Source organism: Patagioenas fasciata, chromosome 1, assembly GCF_037038585.1.
Source record: "Patagioenas fasciata isolate bPatFas1 chromosome 1, bPatFas1.hap1, whole genome shotgun sequence".
Taxonomy (NCBI): Eukaryota; Metazoa; Chordata; class Aves; order Columbiformes; family Columbidae; genus Patagioenas; species Patagioenas fasciata.
In genome coordinates this window covers 129,271,152-129,290,639 of record NC_092520.1, presented here as the reverse complement: position 1 = coordinate 129,290,639, position 19,488 = coordinate 129,271,152, and the positions used below count along the sequence as shown (strand labels likewise).

At 38.4% G+C, this 19,488-nt stretch overlaps 1 protein-coding gene across 10 annotated transcripts in view; it reads right to left on the bottom strand.

Annotated features, from left to right (window-relative positions):
* Nucleotides 1–11,025, bottom strand: part of KEL (Kell metallo-endopeptidase (Kell blood group)) — a 30,516-nt gene extending 19,491 nt beyond the window's left edge. For 5 of the 10 annotated variants that reach the window (XR_011741400.1, XR_011741401.1, XR_011741399.1 and 2 more), the window contains exons 1-9: nt 10,857–11,025; nt 10,602–10,756; nt 6,448–6,589; nt 4,811–5,014; nt 4,137–4,261; nt 3,157–3,303; nt 1,931–1,993; nt 768–956; nt 224–369 (exon numbers count right to left, since the gene is read on the bottom strand). Coding sequence is in view for 7 of the 10 variants with exons in the window: in XM_065829483.2 (XP_065685555.2) it covers nt 224–369; nt 768–956; nt 1,931–1,993; nt 3,157–3,303; nt 4,137–4,261; nt 4,811–5,014; nt 6,448–6,589; nt 10,602–10,619 (1,034 nt within the window). In the remaining 3 variants the exon portion in view is untranslated. Of the gene's footprint in view, nt 1–223; nt 370–767; nt 957–1,930; nt 1,994–3,156; nt 3,304–4,136; nt 4,262–4,810; nt 5,015–6,078; nt 6,272–6,447; nt 6,590–8,608; nt 8,826–10,601; nt 10,757–10,856 lie in introns of all 10 variants that reach the window. The other 5 variants (XM_071814872.1, XM_071814869.1, XM_071814875.1 and 2 more) reach the window with 5 other exon arrangements.
* Between the last annotated feature and the right edge of the window lie 8,463 nt (nt 11,026–19,488).

Below are 19,488 nucleotides of genomic sequence, written 5' to 3'. Positions count from 1 at the left end.
TATATTTATCTGTGTACATATATGATGTGTGCATGTACAAGCCTATTGGGAATTTCTGGTAAGCCTTAGTGCTGGCTAAACCTGTGGATACAAAGCTGTAGCAGTCTTGCAATTATTAGGCTACTGGATTCAGCAGCCTCTAACACAGTCCTCTAATTTATGGCATCTGAAGTTAATATTTCTTGAGACATAAACAACTACAAACATAGATATTGATTCCTACCTTTCCTCATGCCATTGTTTAATGAGCTTTGACATGCCTTTTAAGTAATCCATATCATGCACTGCAATTGGATGAGAGAGGTTCATTGGCATAGGACGGAAGACAGCCTGGAGACATGACAGCCAGTCAATAGCAGGTGCCTTTTCCTAGAAGTAAAACAAAGCTTACATGCTGAACTATGAATCTAAGTTCACTGACAAGAAATAAGACGGAAACCAGGATAGTCTCTCTAATACCCTTAACAGATACTTTCAACAAGTTAAGCTGTGTTTACGATGTGGGTATTGATTATAGAAGAGAAGGAGAACTGACTTTTTTAATTGAATTAGCAGTGGGGTGGGGAGAGAGTTGTGAGCTTGAAAAATCCAACCGCTGTCAATAAAAGACCTTAAATTAACAGATTATTTAAAGTTCAAGAGACTTCAAGTGTAAATTGCAAGGGAATGGCATCTAAACAGAGTATCTCATATCTCTGTTGATCCAGATCTTCAGAATGTGAATGTCACATGTAATTGTGTTGCTCAATCCCAAAAAGCATTGATACCTGTAGCTCCCTAATGGTAGTTCGAAAGAACAGCATCCCCCTCTGCTGTCTTTCCTGCAGTGGGGTGACAACTTGCTGGAGGTTAGAGATGAAGGACAAGGTAAGGGAAAAGGAATCAGGAGGAACATCCTGTGGCCCTCCAAGTAGGCCCCCCAGTTTCTCCAAATATGAGAGATACACACGGAGAACCTGCAATATAGAGCATACGACCAGCGGGAGAAATACGACTGAAAATTAGTCATCCCATCCTTTCACCCATCCATCCAACTATCCATCTTGAACATATAAACCACATTCCAAAACCACTGCAGCCCCATCCCTAAAACTATCTTCTTCACTGCAACATCCCAATGTAATTCTTCATGTGGAATCGATTACCAGGTACAGCTCCTCTCTCAGTGATGAACACTGAATTCCCAAAATGTTACTTTTGTCTCAGCTTACAATTATATTAAACACCAGGATCATTTTAAAGATGTAAGCCTGCCATCTCTGGAGTAAAAAGAGGGAGATGTAGTGATATAATGAGCCAGTCTTTTTGATGGAGAAAAAATGCCAGCTTCTTGCTTCTATGTTCATGAGATATCAAAGGAATGCTTGTGATCAGTAGACAGACTTGTATTTTTGAGGACTCTTCTGAAAGAGTCAGACTGAGGAACTGAAATCAACTCAGCTTTTATAAAGTTCAGAAAAATGACAGAGCTGTGATGACACTAACTTTGTTGCAATAACTCCCAAAGCTTGTTTCCCCAAGTTAGGTTAAAACATTTAAAAATAACTTTTAAAATGCTAACTACCCCTGCCCCAATACACAGATTTTAAGTTATAAAGGCTTACTTTGGACAAGAGCATTTTTTTAAACATTGATTCAAGGTGAAACCTAGGGGGGAGCACAGGTTCATTTTACTTAGCAAATACAAACTGAAACTATAACAACCGGTTTCTAGACTAGAAGTTTTAAACCTGGCATCTAAAAATGGGTCACATATTACAAACTATCTTTTTGGAAAAGTAGATTTTTGTAAATAATTTATTCTGAAGACATTTTCAGAGGTCACTGACCGTAACCCGTGGATACAGACCACTCTGAACCAGAAGGCAATTCGAGGAGATCCCTACAGCAAATAGCTATTTTTACCTTTCTTCTGCCTCTGATATGTTACCTCAGGATAATTTTTCTCTTTGAATTTACTCTCAGGTGGTATCTCAAACTCAGGATGGCCAATCTGCAAAAAGGAATAAAGAAGAAACATTCATTATTTCCAAAAACACTGGAAATGTGAGATTATGCTCATCAGGCTCTGTTAATTCCTGTGTCACAGAACTTGAAATGTTAATAAATTGCTTTTACTTTTGGAGAATGTTTGCTAAGTAATAATTTTCGTGGATCTATCATGTTCTGAAGCTCGTTTAAAGCTCATTACAAATCTGCAGTGACTGATAATCAAATGTAAAGCATATTGTTAAGTATTTCTACATGGTGCACTGGTTTTGGCTGGGAAGGAGTTAAATAACTTCATAGTAGCTTGTATGAGGCTGTGTTTTGGTTTTGTGAGGAAAACAGTGTTGATAACAAAGGGATGTTTAAGTTATTGCCAAGCAGTGCATACACAGTATGAAGGCCTTTTCTGCTCCTCACATCACCAGCAAGTAGGATGGGGGTGCACAAGAAGTTTGGAGGGGACACAGTTGGGACAGTTGACCAAAGGGATATTCCATACCATATGACATCATACTCAAAAGTAAATGTGGGAGTCAAGGAGTTTGAACAGGGCTGTCTTTGCTTGGCAACTGACTGGGCAGTGGTCAGTTGGTACTGAGTAACTGGGGGTTTTTTGCATCACTTCTTTTATTTTTAATTAATTATTAAACTGTCTTTTTCTCAAGCCATGAATTTTCACACTTTTACCCTTCTAATTTTCTACCTCATCCCACTGGGTGGGGGAGTCAATGAGCAGTTGTGTGATGCTTAGCTACCTACCAGGTTTAAACCACAACAGTGAACTGCAAAATTCATAGTACACTTAGAACTTTAGAGTCCATTATGGTACTAGTCATACCCGTGAACATAAGAAGAACCAGACCCTTCCGTGAAGAGGTATAATCTACACTGTCAGGCAGAAGAGATGAGAGAAAGTAGGCAATTTATTTTTCTTCATCTGCTCATGTTCCAGAAATTTATGTAATAAATTTCATAGTTATGTAATTCATAAATCACATAATTATGTAATTTCATGTAATAAAATCAATAAGTGTACTGAAATTAGGACAATTTTCTGCAAAGAACAGAGGCTTAGGTTGAGCAAGACTAGGAAGACTAGGTCTCATGTGTAACTGACTCTTTATTCCCAGTGTTACCTGTTCATTTTTTTTTTTTTAGTTCACTCACCTGAATAATATTCGTCTTGAGGTCAAAAGGACTCGGTCCCACATAGACTCTGAAAAAGGGAAAAGTGCTGTATCTGCCCATGAGTATCTGAAGAGTTTCATTAAAATCTTTTGCTTTCCCCATACCTGTGCTATTCCATCCACCAAACTAGAGAGGAAGAGAGACAACATGACAGCAGGTGAGAAAAGTACGTATGATCCATATTTACAAAATACATTTTTTTTTTTTTTACTCCTATGAGCTCAGTCATTATGACAACTGAGAGGTGACAAAGCAAATAGCAACAAGGGAAACTCAAGAAGATTTCTACATACCCTGTTGATTTTAAAACAATCTGTTACTTTCACTTAAGGAAAGCAAAGAACTGCAAAATGAGACAGGGAAAATGAAATATAATTATCAACAGAACAAGGTGTACAGGAAAAAAAAGCAAGAGAAGAAGGAGAGAGGAAAGAACTCTCATTTTTCTAAAGCCATCCAGAAGGACACCAGGGATCAGGGACTACAGGTCCCATCTTCCTGACAAACAGGTTCACAGGGGTCCTGCAGTCACTGTTCCTTCTGCTGGAAGGTTCTGCATCCTCCTTGGAGACAGGGCATAAAAGCCCTTCATTGGTAGGGAGATGTACAGTCCTCGCTGGCACTCCCAGAATGGAAAGAGAAGCATTTTCCTCTTTAACGAAACTCCCCTGAAGCCTGGAGTAGTTGATGGCTACCAGATCTTGGACACAAAATTTTCATCCATTTTGTAACATGTAAGGTCATAGGGAAAGATTCAGGTACCTGATGTCAGAGAATAAACCAGCACTTAAAGCTAGAAAATTTATCAGTTAGAAGTTGTGCTGTGAACCATGAGCTTCTTTCAGGACCAGATGCTAGCAAAATTCTACCATGTAGGACCATATGACTCTAACTTCACACTTTCCTTTTCCCTTCAGGAATTATCTTCTGGAGGGAGAGGAAATAGCATAAGCATTCACCTGATTTAGGAGGTTCTTCAATGGTTGAGTTCCTTGGGATTCTATCTGTTGGGTATCCATGCAGGAGTGATAGAACTGAATCGCTTTCTCCTTAGCTGAGCCTCTTAGCACAAACTGTGGACCCTCTGAGGAAAAAAAAAAAAGTGTTGGGGCAGTACTAGAGCAGAGAAAGGTTGTAAGCATTTTGATTCAGAACAATCTAGTAAATACATCAACACTTCCCACAGTGGCTCAAAGCAAGAGAACTTATAGTGCCATGATGCTTCCTGAGTCCAAATGTGTGAGTTCTTTGCATGCAAACAGGAGCACAACAGGAAGGTGGTGCATATCCAGATTTCAGTTCCACATGGAGCCAGGACACATAACCAGAGTACACACTCAGAGAAGCACAGAATAAAGGGTCTACTTTTACAAGGCAACAGGAAAACATTTTAGGTTGCTGTCAGAATTTTGAAGTTTGGCCTTCACCTGTTACACTTGACAAGGGGAACTAAAATGTTTGAAATTCAGCTAGTGTAATATGACATGCTCAAGAATAAATCTGTACCTGTAGTGATAGAAGAACAAAGAGACTGGACTCAGTCCCTATTAGGAATCATTGTGCTCTGTTATTAGTTTTCTGAGCTCTGACTGAATAAGACGTTGAACGTAACACACCAATCATCTGTCCCTACCTAAAAGCCTTTTCAGGATCAACTGGTTTTCTTCGAACAACATATCAAATACATTTAGTGGTTCTTCTGTGGTTTTGCTTGAGTGTTTGCCTCCCCAGCTGCCACACGCATATTTGTAGAAATCCTCACAGGGGTCTACAGTGTCATTCCTAGAATTCAGGAGTCCGGCCAACAGTGTAAGATCCTTTTCAGCATCACAGGATCCTATGCAGGAAATAAACAGGAGAGAACTGAGCAGTGACAGTGGAGAGTGAGAACAACTCCAAACAACAACAACAGAGGAGTTATCTGTGGGACTCTTCCCCTGAAAGATTTATACTTGGTATGAACTCCTTTGTATGCAGACTATTGAATTTCTTCTAAGGTTTTGTTGTATATGGAACAAAGTGTGTTCTGTCTTCCACTTCACAGGAAGACTGCCTTTGCACTTTATAAGGGACACTCATTAAATAATGGACAGGTAATCATTCCAGAGGTGGTGTCCTCTGTTCATACCATCTAGACGGACAGAGGCTGGATGATTCTGACTTCTCACTGTATTTTCTCTGAATCAGCCAAATTTGGCCAAATGATAAACCAGAAGCAATAGGTGGTGTCAACACATGAAGCAAAAGAACATAGCACAGAGAAAGTAAGGAGCTTAGTTTAAAATGTGGAGGGAGATGTTCAAGCATGGAAACATTTCTCAGCAATTACATTTGTTAAAACAGAACAAAGATTTTCCTGTAAATCTTGCTTTTATCTAAACCTTCCTTTATCTAAACTGCTGCGAATCACTTGGTATGTGTCCTCTTTGTGGTTCAGTGTCTTTTATCAACATCAGATCAGATCAGTTATTTACTGAAATAAGCCACTTGTAAATCAAAGTAAGACTTTCCATACTATGATTTCAACAGCTGACATCGAAGGAGGTAGATAGAGTGAAAACAGACAAGATCTAAACTATCAGTTTTCCCTTGGTCTCTATAGAGAATGGTCTCCCAACACATAGCAGGGAATAAAGAAAAATGCTAGGTGAATAGTCAATAATTTTATTTTAGAGCAGGGAATGTCTGTATCCGCCAATATAAATGCACCTTCAGGACTGAGAATTCTATATGTATAAACATTCACATGGACCATTCTGCAGATAGTTGTTCAGCAAATTTGAAAGACAAATAAAGAGTTCTGATCTATGCTCACAGCTTCCCCATTATCAAGAGACTATTACTTTTCTTTCTACACTATGACTGCACTGGTGTGTGCTAGAAAACTAGGACTAGACTTACTAAGTCAGAGATGGAAAAGTGGAAGAGAAGCTCCAAACCTCAAATTCAGTTGAGTTTCCCGGAGGTGACTGCAGACAGAGAGTGACACGATGATGAGGTGCAAGACAATATAATGATGCTTTCCTTCAAAACTGGGCCCAGGTGTCTTAAATGGCAGGCAGAGGAGGAGGACAGGTGTAGAGATCTCTCCCCACTATGACCCAAGACAGAGGCAGAACAATGTACCTTTTTTACAACTGATGTTATGCTTCTTTGAGATTCTGAAAGTCTGATTCTTAACACAGATGCTAAACCTAATACACAACAGAGGCAGATAGAAGAGAAAGGGGGTGGATGAGGAAGCAAGGAAAATGATATCACATATTATACCTAGACCGCACGTCATCATGATGTAGGTGATAAGCAGTGTAAAGCCAAGGAGATTACTGAAAAGAAGGGTACACAGAAGCAGGCTTTTCCCCTGAAGGCATCGTTCTTTCTTTGCACCTGTTCTCAGCTTTTCGTCACCGGTCTGAAGAAAGAAAAAGGAGACAAAGTGAAGAAAGAAAAATTCATCTTCCACATAATCTACTAAAAAAGCAGTCATAGGACTAGTGCCAGAATATCAACAGTCATCCATGTAATTCAGGTGACTCAACTCCCAGGGGCTTTCTCACCTCCTTCGTTTCCCTGTCTTTTCTAGTTACAGCTGTCGCACAGTGTTATGAATTCTGCATCAAAAAGCCACCTTGCCATGAGGAGGTCTGTCCCTCCATTGTTCTTTCTGGTTTATGGAATCACCTTGCATGTATCTTCTGAAGGTATCAAAGCTTTTTGAGCCCACAACACTAATAACAAGATGGCTAGGACTGGCGATTCTTTTTTCTCTTACAGTCTGGCAATCTGAGCACTAATTCCAGATCTCTCCTCAAGAAATAATTCCTGCATCCTAAGCCCTTTAGTCCACTTCAAGTGGGAGAAAAGGTTTGCTCTATTCTAAAAACTTCAGTAAACTGTAAGTCAATGAGCAGATCTTATGTACAGACAGGTTTTATCTCACTTAAATTCACTTGTGTCCATAATCTAGGTGTGTCTTTTTAGTCAGTGCCCACTTCACTTGGGAGCTGCTTTTTGCAGTTCTCATGTGTCATCTCCATCTGAGCTATGCTACAACAGCGGCCATCCCTATGGCTGGCCATGTACCCCATTGATCTGGATACTGACCTTCACCTACAAATGTCATTCTGCGGGTTTTACCTTGGACCTACCTCCTCACAGTGGACTTACCTGACAATTTACACTCTTGGTTGACTCAAGCTACTGTCACCAGCCCTGCCTTACTCCCCTCATTGCTGTACTGTGGGGGTGCACACCCTGCTGGTAAAGTCATTATTTCTTGCCTGCCTTCTCATGACTTTCAGGTTCTGTATTGTCTTCCCTTGCCTGCCCTTGCTGCAGCTAAACTGCATTTACCACAATGTTTGGTATCTATCTTCTTTGTCAAAAACCAGAAAACATTAATCTTTAAGAAAATCACAGAAGAAATGAAATAAAATTCTACAAGAATCAAGTACCTCACAGAATATATCAGTTCACCTGAGGAAAGGTAAGGAAATTAATGAGTCTGCTGTTAATCATCTTCCCTAATATACTATATACAATTCCTGTACAAAAGCATTAACAGAAAGAAACAGAAAACAAGACCTTATCATTTTCTATCTTTCAAACATGCAATTTATTTGATCATTAACAGGAGCATCCCAAAAGCATGTCAGCTTACTTGACTCCTGGTAACTGCTAACAAGAGTTAAATACCTAACTGCTTTTCTCCCTTTAAAATCCCATCCTCCTGACTTCTTCAGGCAGGATATGGAATACTTAAATGGAGAGCAAGTACGTACAAGTGAATCCTGGAGTTAATAGGTGCTAGATAAAGTACATGATTGTACTGGCAAAGTACAGTGTGCAAAATATAAAGGAGGGAATCTAAATTCCTTTTGCACGCTCTGTAATAAAACACTTTAGTTTTTACTCCTCAAGTAGGGAGTAAGTGCCATGATCTAACAGTATGACAGGGAAGTGAGTGAAAGAAAATTTACTTGGCTAAAAAGGAAGAAGAAAAAGCATTCTTCAACATGGAAGCCCTCATCTGTCACCATTTAGGAGAGAGTGAATGATTGACATTCACAATGCTCCTGACTTCTCTGTTGCAATAGCAGTTTTGTTTTTTTCACATTGAAAATCTGGCCAATTCCTACTATGAAATACTTATAATTTTGCAATTCTTTGGTGTCATGTTATCAGAGGACATCTGTTTCTCCCTTTCGAGTACTAAATGGCATGGCAGTGGAGATACTAACAAGAAACAGGTACTTGAAGACAGTCACTGCAATTTCTGCCCAACCTCTGGTTAAAAGTAGGTCTATATAGGACCTATACATTATGTTCCTTTTGAAATAGAAAATGCATCAAATAATAGATTTTTTTTAAATCTGTAAGAGAATCAGACTGTCCCTCTCACGACTCCAAGGTGAAACAGGCAGAAAAGTACCTGGCTGAGAACAGCTTGCTCCAAGAGAATAGCATACCCCAAAAGAAGAGACAGGAGAGTCAAAATCGGTTGTGTAGCTCTATTTAGAAACTGGATTAAGGTCTGTATTATGTGACCTATAAGGATAAAAAGTGTTCTTCAAACACTTCACCTTCCATAAGGTCTTTTCCTAATCTTGCCTCTGCTATTGGGGTTGGATTTGAGAGAACTTGTGTACCTACATAAACAGAGAAAAAAAGAGGGGGCTAGTCATACTTAGTTGTCCCTTATATCTTTTTCATTATAACAACTTAGAGAAATCTAGACAGACAAATACTTGCTCTTTCAGCACGCTTATACATATATAGTGCAGTTTCAGTTCTTTGATGCTTTCCTTTTAAGCATGTGCAAGTGGCTCAAATGTAAATGGTTTCACTGTAGCTGAGATCAAATGCTTGTAAAATCACTAAAAGCTGACTTGTAAGAGTTCTCAATTATAAGATGAATCTTTTTGAGAGTATGTACTACATGAATTACATGATTCAAATGTGAGCATGACTTAGGCTAGCAGAATCTTGACAGATATTATCACTACAGAAAGGACTGTTTGATGCAACTAAATCGGCCAAAGAATTTTATTTTCTTTCAGTATCTCCTTCTTTCTGTGAAGCATTCCTGAATTCGGCAGGGAGGTTGGTGTTCCTCTGCCTAATTCTTCCCTTGCATTTTCCCAGGGTTTAGTTCTGTTGCAGAAAAAAAAAAAAAGCATCTAACTTTAATGAAAATAAAGTAAATTAAAATAAAGACATCAAAGGCAGGGAGACTTAGAGTTATTTTTCAGAACTACTTACCAGACAGTTTAGGAGTATTCTTTTTCAGCCAGTAGATTATTCATAAATTAGTGACTGGCTGTTCCCCAAATTGTGTTTATCACATTAGTTATGTGGGTTACATGTTTTCAGACTACTGCCCAAATACTCACAAAAGCTTCGACATTTTCTAAAATTTATATTTTGTCAGCAAATTACACATAAATTGAGCACATTAAATGCCATTTGAGAAATAATATTTTAGTCTGTGTTCAAAATATAGTATCTGCTAACATGAGAAAATAAACAAAAAGTTTGCTGAATTAAATTCTGGACTACTAAAAGTTTGAAGCATAACCAAGGCCAATAACTATTTAAAATTACGACTGTCATCTGGTCTTTATCACACAGAAATATGAATATGAAAATGGATAAACAAACCAAACATTTCTGCGAATTCTTCAACCAGAAAAATACAAACAAGATAATATAAGGTGACCATTTGCATTGCAGCCACATTTCTTGCAACACTGAACAACTCTCAACATAATAAAACATACACATTTCTTGTCTATATATTATTCAGTTACACAGAAAACCTTACTTGTCTCTATTGTCCTTGAATGTTTTGTACATTTTAGCAACCCTGAGCTCACCGTTCAGTTCAGGACAATTTGTCTGTAAACCTGCAATTAACATTTTACTAGTTATTTATATAAAACATCAAATCAGCAAAAGGACACCGCACTAGATGGGGAGCAATTTGGCTTACCATGTCATTCTTGCATTCAGAAAACTATACCATGTTTACCCACAATCATTTGCGGGGAAAAAAATGTGCATGTTTCTAACTAAATACTGTCTTGAAATATTTTTTTTTAAAAACGGGGATAAAGTAAAAGATGCAAAGAATCAGATGATGATTATTATTACTGTTACTACTTATTGGTCAGTGCTTCAAACAGTTCTGAATACAGCCTCAGAATGGCTATTAGGATGACTAACAGGAAGGGCAAGGAGCCCTAAATCCCCACACCACATCCCACATCATTAAGTCTGAGACCTGGACAAGCCCCTTCTGGATACAAACTGTGAAAACCAAATCTGGTCCAGTTCCCTAGAACTATAAGCAATGTAGGGAAAGAAAAAGACAGGGGTGCAAGGAAGGTACCTCAGCAGACTGCAAGACAGACCTGTTTTCTTACCTCTGGAAGAGTGCCCATCCTTGTCACTGAGCAGCCTGTGCTCCTGCAGTTACCAGAGTCGTAAACTCTGTTTACTTGTTTGCTATCAGTCTTCTATGCCAAGGCACACTGCTACTTTCAGAGACAATCTTTTCTTCCCAGCTTGGCTGATTGCTCTGGGGAGGAGAACAGAGATGAAAAGCTCTGAAAAAAAAATCACCCTTAAAGAAAATGGGAGGAAGGGAAACAGATACATTTCTGCAATTCTCCACCGACCTTTTCTGCCAAACACCTCTGCTTCTCAAAAAAATGGGTTTTGTTCCCTTCTATGTCTCCCTGTGACCCATGTGTCTTTCTGCCTCTTGGAGCTGTTCTGAAATATTTTTGAAGAGAAGTATGCAATTCTCTGTCTCCTCCAGCCTCTTCTCAACTACTTGCTGCTTCTTTTCTCTCCAACAACTGTAATATCCTGCCCACCCAACAAGCCTGTTTTGTTCTGATATTCTCACTGCTCGTAGCGTGCCTCAACCTGCTGCTCTGGGCCCTGGAGGCCTCTGCCTATTGCAAGGTAGTGTGAGTTATGGATCCCAGTGCTCTTTCTCCTGCTAAAGAAAGGCCAATGTGCTGACTTTCTGTTTACTCTCTCTCATCTGCATCCGAAAGTCCATTCAAGGGTGAACACACATCCATTTTGCATTCTTTTGCATTAGGGGGCATGAAATAAATTATTCATTACTGATTCTGTTTACAGCTCTCTGTTGCTTCTCAGGTGATAGCCAGCCTGTCTTTGTTTCCTTAAGGATGCATATTGGAAAGATCTCAGAGGGAATTTTGTCTGCTTTGAGGACTGGGAACCAGGATCTTTCCCCGAGACATTAAAAACTGAGTAGTGGACACTGGGACTTGAGACCTTCTCAAGTGGCAGCTGGGAGATGAGAGAGATGGTGGGAACCCATTGGTGTCAGCTTCTGAAACAAGCAGAAAACCAGAGCACAACTGCTTACCTTCCTACCCTGCTAGTCTCTCAGGGGAATATGATGTCTTGGTTCACTAATCTGAAGATAATTGGGTATCTGTTCAGTTGTTCAGAGATTCTGAAATCTTTGGTCTCTGTCCTAAAGTCCAAATCTTCTTCCCACCTTCATCAATTTGATTTTTTCCTATTTGTGTAGTACTTGCATAATTTTGAAACAACATTGGTTATACTGTGACAATAGACTTCTTACATGGCTGAAGCTAGTTGCTTACTCCCACTTTTTTCTACATCTCAAGTCACTGGTGGCTATATATTTCTACGTTTACCAAATAGCTCTGAATACTGTAAAAAAGGTTGTTGTGTACTGCAGAAAAATGTCCTTGCTGATCTTTCTTTCTTTGTAATAGGTCACTTCCCTTCAACTTAACATCAGAATCCAATTTGCAAATACTTTTTGCATAAATGACTGAGATTTGACTTAGTGGAAGTAAAAAGACACTGTTTTGGTAGTCACAACTCTTGCATCACTGGTAGGAACATCATTGTGATCCACACTGTCTAACAAATACAGCTAGTCAAATCCCAAATCTTTGTGCAAACTGAGAAATGGGAATGGAATATGTAACAAAATTCAGACCTTATAATCCTTTGTTTCAACATAGCTTTAAGTCTTCCATATTTCTGTAACATTTGCCTTTGAGACTTTTCCACTCTTCTCTACTTTATATCTTTTCTCACAATAGCTACAGTTCTAGTACTCTCTTACAAAGGCTTTTCAGTAGCTGCACTGATAGTAAAGACAAAGAAATTGTATGAAAATTTGTGTAGCAACCTGACTCAATTTAACTGTAAGTGATCTTACAGTAGAGATATCTTTATAAATTGACTGGACAGATTTGTTCATGACAATATGCAGTTTATTTATCTGTCTTATCTATATGTCTGAACTCTTCAATCTTCATAATTGCAGCATCTCACGGCTCCCAAGCTTTAAGTAATTATGTTAATTTTACTTATGTTTTCTCTAATTAATACTCTCTAAGCTTTAGAATTTCTCTGGTCAAGGAATTTATTGCCTTTTTGATTAGGAAATGGTTGTGATCATTTTGAACACAATGTAATTTAAATTAAAGCAAGTAATAAAACCTTGACTGAAGTATTCAGTTTTAATATGAAACTTGAAAAGGCCAAAGAAGCCTTTCAGTCTATGTACTGATGAGCTATGACTGGAGTTAACACGGTTTCATGAGCCTGTATCTATTGAAAAGGTCCTCTACCTCCTCTTGATTAAATGCAATTTTTCTACATAATTTGACAAAATGTTACCATACCATATATGATATTACCACACCATAAGGACTGTCCCCCACACACTATCTAGAAATACTTTGAATGTGTATATGTGGATTATTTTTTCCAGACCTTGTAAACTAATCAGGACACATCTTGGAAAGTATAATATCTGGATCACAACCTTATTGTAAGTGTGTATAGGATGTTTCAGGAAATTAAAATTCACATAGTTTTCTTAGTGAAGAGCACATGTCTTTGAATTGGTACATATTGCAGTGGTGCTGTGATGCTGAGGAAGCTGTCTTGCAAAATCTGGTGGGGAGGTGACCATAATAACATTATATACTGATTCTAACAGACAATACTGTTGGTTTCCATTGGAAGAGTATGCTCCTGAGTAGAATTCTGCTGCAATAGAGTTTGTTAAATAATTCAGTAGGAAAATTTAACTGTTCTGGAGAGAAACAAGTTGTTTAAAATCTATTGATTCCAAAATTCACATCTCTCGTTGGAGAGACTGTGAATTTATTTCACATAAATTCTGTGTTCTTGTGCTCTGAGATATCCGGGTGTAAGGCAAAATTATATGACCCACACTTCAGAAGAATCTGTTTGAATCTGGTCATTAGCTGAAGCTTAGTAATTCGGATACTTTACAGTACTCAAGCAGAGTTTCTTGCATCTCTCAAAATAAGGACAGAGCAAATTTGCATCTGGCAGCAATAAACCAGGGAAGCGTATCTCACATTTTCCTCACTATCAATTGGATATGGAAGTCTTCTTCAAGATAAGTGCCACAGGAGAGTGTAGTGTCTGTATATGCATTTAAGCCTTGAAAAAGATCAAACCTTGGAGGCAATTGCATGATGGCAGTGTGCAGTCTGACATCTTTATTGAATATGGAGCCAGTGGAGCTTTGGGGATCTTGTGAGCTGGGTACACAAAGCATTCAGGTATACAATAATATGGTGCTGTATATGTGTGGGGTTTTTTTCCTGCTAGCATGTAAGTTTATCAGTTACTTAAAGTGAAGACAAAAAGTTTCCCTGCAAACATTTTCTAGCTACAGAAGCAGGAAGAGCAGTTGAGGGGTGTGTGGGGAGGAGACGTCACAAGTAATCCTTATCGACTGATTCCTTTCTTATCTTTGAGGCACAGATGACAGTTCTGCTCCCTTGAGTCCACAAATTAGCAAGAGGATCTCTGACTTTTTCTCTGTGGCAGACTCTTTCTCTTCTTTATACAGTGCACTAGCTTTTCCAAATGTAACACTGATCAGCACATTGAAAAGACTACTATGTTGGATACGCATTCCAGTTGTCACACATAAACATGTTTAATGGTAATTGCGTTTAAGATGCCTCTTAGATTTAAATAGATGTATGATTCAAGAAATGTGGAATTATTAGGTGCATTGATGTGTGTTTGGCAGATGTTGTTGCAAGCACTTCTTATATAATACATTGATAGTACATGGCTAGGAATCAAGGCATATTTCAGAAAATTAATTTCTAAATATCTGACCTGAAGTGAAGTTCAATTGGGACTTTGATCTTCTACATTGAGTGAATAGTAAATTCCCCTGCAACAGTTTGGTAGGGTGAAGTTTTGCTTCATAGATTGATATTCTATCTTCAACCTTCCAAAAATATGTATTTATCACAGATCACACAAAAAATTGCAAGCTTAATGACATTAAATGGGAAAGAAAAAAGCGTTAAACATGATGCAGCAATGTTAATACGACTGGCCTTCTTGAAAACTCATGTGGAAAGGTTATAACTTACAAAGAGACTGTACTAAGTTTTAAAAATAGACTTGTCTAATTCAAGATTTTCTGCCTCAAACGGTCACTGATGGTACTACCAGTGATCAGTGTGATTTGTGGATGAAAGCAACATGAAATAAATTACCATTTATATGAAAGACTTTCTGCCAAAGGTTAGTAATATTTTTTGTAACCATCAAAAGCACAAATTTGTTTTGAAAACCTCAGAACACTGTAGCACTGTGAGACTTTGTTGCTTCACTAGAGAAATTCAGAAAACTGGAATCATTATAACCCGGGAGCCATGATGGGAGGACTGACAGCAGGAAAAATTCATTTTAAACGTCCCAGAGTTGAAGCTGCCAGTCAGGAATCTAGCAGAGTGTTCTAACACTGTCACTATGGAGACACTGAGAGATCCATTTTCTGGTGAAAAATGTTCTCAGAGACCCTTAGTCACATATGCAAATGGGAACTTTTCTCTGCCTTTTCCCACTGAATACTTGCTCTCATCTACCTTCAGTCCATCAGATACGTAGAATCATTGAGTCATAGAACGGTTAGGGTTGGAAGCAACCTTTTAAAGATCATTTAGTCCACTACCCCTGCCATGATCAGGAACATCTTTTACTAGATCAGGTTGCTTAAAGCCCCATCCAGCCTGACCTTGAACACTTCCAGTGATGGGGTATTCACAACTTCCTTGGGCAACCTGTTCTGCCAACGTGCCTGCACCACTTCTTCAACATCTTTATTCAGGAAAAAAGACAGTAAAGTTGCTGATACTTCTAAGCACTAACATCAGTCAAAAGGCTTTAGGTTCAGAAGAGGCAGGAAGAGGTGGAAAGGTTGTAACATGAACTAGCTCAGTGTGTGGTAGTTTGATTATATGGTTGAATCTGTTAAAGATAATGAAAAAAGGTGAGATAACCTGTCCTGTGTGAGTCCTTCAAACTGAAGATTCATCAGTCCATCCAAAAGGAAGAGTATACTCAGACCTAGAAGCCAAGTGGATAGAATGGATGAAAGGTATGTGAATCAGGAAACAGACCAGAGGGGTAGTCTTGATGACAGAAATTGGATTGGTTTCAGGTACTACAGAAGGGAAGTCTGAGAATGAAGATAGGAAGGCAGGGAAGATTAGACAAGAAAGCAAGGGAAGGTGAAAGAATTGAAAGTAAGAATGGCTGGAGAAGACGTTGAAGATGAAACTACAAAACTCCCACCTTATATTCTTGAGTTTCCTTGGGCATAATCCTGCCCTACATGAATGTCTTGTATCACTTCCTATGTTACTTTAAAATCTCGCTGGGCACAATCTCTAAGAATAAATAGACTTAATTATAATATCACTTCAGGCTGTTGTTAATGATTTTGTAGTTTGTTGCAGTTACTTTAATTTATTTCTATGCAACTGGTTTGTATTAAAAAAAGATATTTTTTTGTAGTTGTATATCTTTTTACACATTCAGATGGAGGGTAAGAAAGAATAAAAACACAATCCCTGAACACTTAGCATACCTCCTCAATAGCAGGCTTTGTGGCTGTTCTAAGGACAAAATAGATGTTTTACCCTATAAAGTTTTTAGAAAGCTGAAAATGCAGTAGATATACAAATATTGTGATTCAAGCTATAGACAGAGAAACTAAGTGAAGAAATAAGCAAATAAAACGTCTGAGTCCAGCAGACTGCCAGAGCAATTTGTTAGAATCGAGCAGGTACCAAGTCTGTTTTTGTTTCCACCACCTTCCGAAATACATCCTAGAAAAACATTTTCCATAGTTCTTTAAAGTGCTAGTTACCTACTTTTTCTTTCACAATTGCTTACAGACTGATTTAAAAGGACATATGCTCTAAAATTCAGTTCTGATTCTGAAAAATCTGTAGAAAAAAAATCCCAGTTCTTATTCAACATAATCAAAAGTGGTGAATTTAATAACACAAAAGCTATGTCCCATGTTTTACTGCATTAGCCCTGCAGATCCAATTGAGATGACAACCTTGTGTGAGATGTGGAGTTGTTAATTAATGTCTACTTATGACAAACTCAGGCTAAGCTCTGTGGTTGGTGACAGTAAAGCAGAACTAAGCCTTATTACCTAAATGATATGTGCAGATATGTGAGGTGAAAAGGGCCTTGAATTTCAGAGACAGTGATGCTAACAAGCAGAATCAGTTATGTTTTACATGTAGATTAAGATTTTCTGATGCAGAATCACAAGTCATAACTGTTAAAATGCAACAGTCACTTGACAAAAACTCAGAGACTTGTGTCTCAACATGTATATTTTAACTGGAATGCCGCAAGAAATTGTGTGAGATCATAGTGTTTGCAGTTAAACTAGAAACTATAGGCATTCCATGGCTATTGGCAATGCGTTAGAAGGTGTCAGGAAGAACATAGTTTTTCAGTATTTTGGGGGGCAGAAGTACATCCATAGTAGTTACCATTAGTTACAGTTGTGAATCATATATTGAAGTGTTATCAGTCATAAAAATTCTTCTTTTCTGTTCAGTCCTGAAATCTGCTGTCCTTATTTGTGTTTTCAATTGTACTTGACACTAAAACTCTTCATATGCGTTGCAGTACCACAAATAATGCTTGTGAAATGCATATTAAAAAACCAGAACCCTCGATTTCCTTGCTATGTATTTACACCAAGTTTTCATTGGATGTCTTCTCTTCTTATGCCTGTCATCCTGGTTTTTATCTCCAGTTCCTGCAGTTTTTCAGTAGTTAAGGCCTAAGATCTGGATTCTGGATACTTCAAATTCCACTCTCATCTTTCATCCTGATGTAATATGTGGGTTTGAGTAATTTGCTAACTTATCAGTGCATTTGTAAAATGGAGTTGTTGTTATCTGCCCAGAAATATGGCATATTTTGAAATTAACTAAATAATTTCCTGTGTGACTATGAGGTATTATTAAGTGCTAAAGATTCCAGTACACAAAGTCAAAAGCCAAACTGAACAGCATAAATAGATGGGAAAGATTTTACCCCAGACTGATGAAATGGAATCAAATGCATTTTTAGTAGACTTCTATGTAGCTTAATGAGTAAGCTGTGCTTTCATTCACTTCTCAAAAGTAGGATCAGATTTCCCTGTGGCATTCCTGCAGCTTCTTGTTCAAACGTTTCTAAAAAGTCTGCAATGGGAATATGTGTGAGGTTTTTTTCCTCTAGGTTTTAACACTCTAATTGTAAAAAATATCTGACTTTTTTGTTATGAAGCCTACCATTACTTGGCCTCCCCATAATGTACATGGAGAAAAGTTTAATCCTGTATCTTCAGAGTTATTTTTTCTATGTGTAAGCCCCCTTGCAAATTTCTTCTCTCTAAAGTAAACAAGGCTGGTGCTTTCAATTTTTGCATTTTAAAAAAAATTTTGCAGTCCTGCAACACAGCCTTAACAGAGCTACATATAGCAGTACAATCCCTTAATTTGTACAGCAAACAAAAATTGCTGTTTGTGTATCCAAGCATGCCATTTGTCTTTTTTTACAATTGTCCTCACAATCTGCTCTACCCACCAGATCCATCTTTGCAGTTCTGCTAACAGCTTCTTCTCCATCCAGTATTTATGTATATGTTTATTCCTATCTGTAAACATTTGTCCATATTTTTTCACCCTGCATCTCCGGTTTGTCAAGATGATTTTGAATTCTGAATCCGCGTTCCAAGAACTTTGTGGCCAGTCCAAGCCTGGTGTTATCTGCAGATTTAATAGCCTCCAGTCACTAGAAAAATAAAATTGAATATTGGATGCCGTATTCAGATATTGTCTTAAAAAGTGCTGAGGGAGATAATAACTTCCCTTAATCTACTGGCTATGCTCCTGTTAAAACACCCCAGAATACCGTACACTGTATACTTATTCTCTATACATTTACTGAACTACCTTATATACTTAACTGTCCATCTACTGTGGTAGTTAATTCTGTTTAAACAAACTGTTTTCTTGATCAAACCCTTCAAATTTACTTGTGTTGAATAGCAATTATATTAGTCATTTTACCACCAGATGGTAGAAAGATAGTACTGGGATGGACTTACTGATGGACTGAGGTACTGCCTTAGTGCATATTGTCAGGACCTTGCTGTGTATTCCTTCTACTCCACTTCTGGAGTTTTGGCTGCCTAGATTCAGAACCAACTTTCACAGTGCAGCTGACTGACTTTAAATCAAATTGCTGTGAGAAGCCTCAGTGGGGCCACTGTTTTCATCCTTGGTTTCTACCTGAGCTCTACTGTTAGCTATACCTGCTGCTACACATGCTTAGCTGATCTGAATACTGATGCTGACCTGCAGCTGAATTCCTGGATTATTCTTGGACATGCCACATCACTATGGACTTGTCTGGCAGTCATTGGACTCCTGGCTGACCCTAGTTGCCATCAATTAGTTCATCTGCTATCTTTGCTCATATGCTGTGGTACTGCATGCCTGTTGTGGGGGAGTAACTTAGGGTTTTGCTTACTGCAGAACAATGTTTAGATTGTTCAAAGAGAAGTGTGGCTTAAAAGAGTTCGATGGCAGGTTCACTCTATTATTTACTGCATGGGGGAAATATGCCAAGCCAAATGCTGCTCACTTTCTCTTCAGGTGCCTGTACCCATTCACGAAGCAAACTGTCAGGCATCTTCCCTCCCTAATAACCATTCACTCCAGAGTCTGTGTCTTGGAATTCTGAAGGTAAACTTTCAGGCGAGGCCTGTACCCGTTGCGGTACAAACTTTCATGATCCTTCTCTCCCCGATAACCGTTTGCTCTGGAGTCTGTATTTTAGAACTCCAGAGGCAAACTTTCAGGCAAGGCCTGATAACTGTATGCAGAGCATACTTTAAATAAACAAAATTCTCAGAAA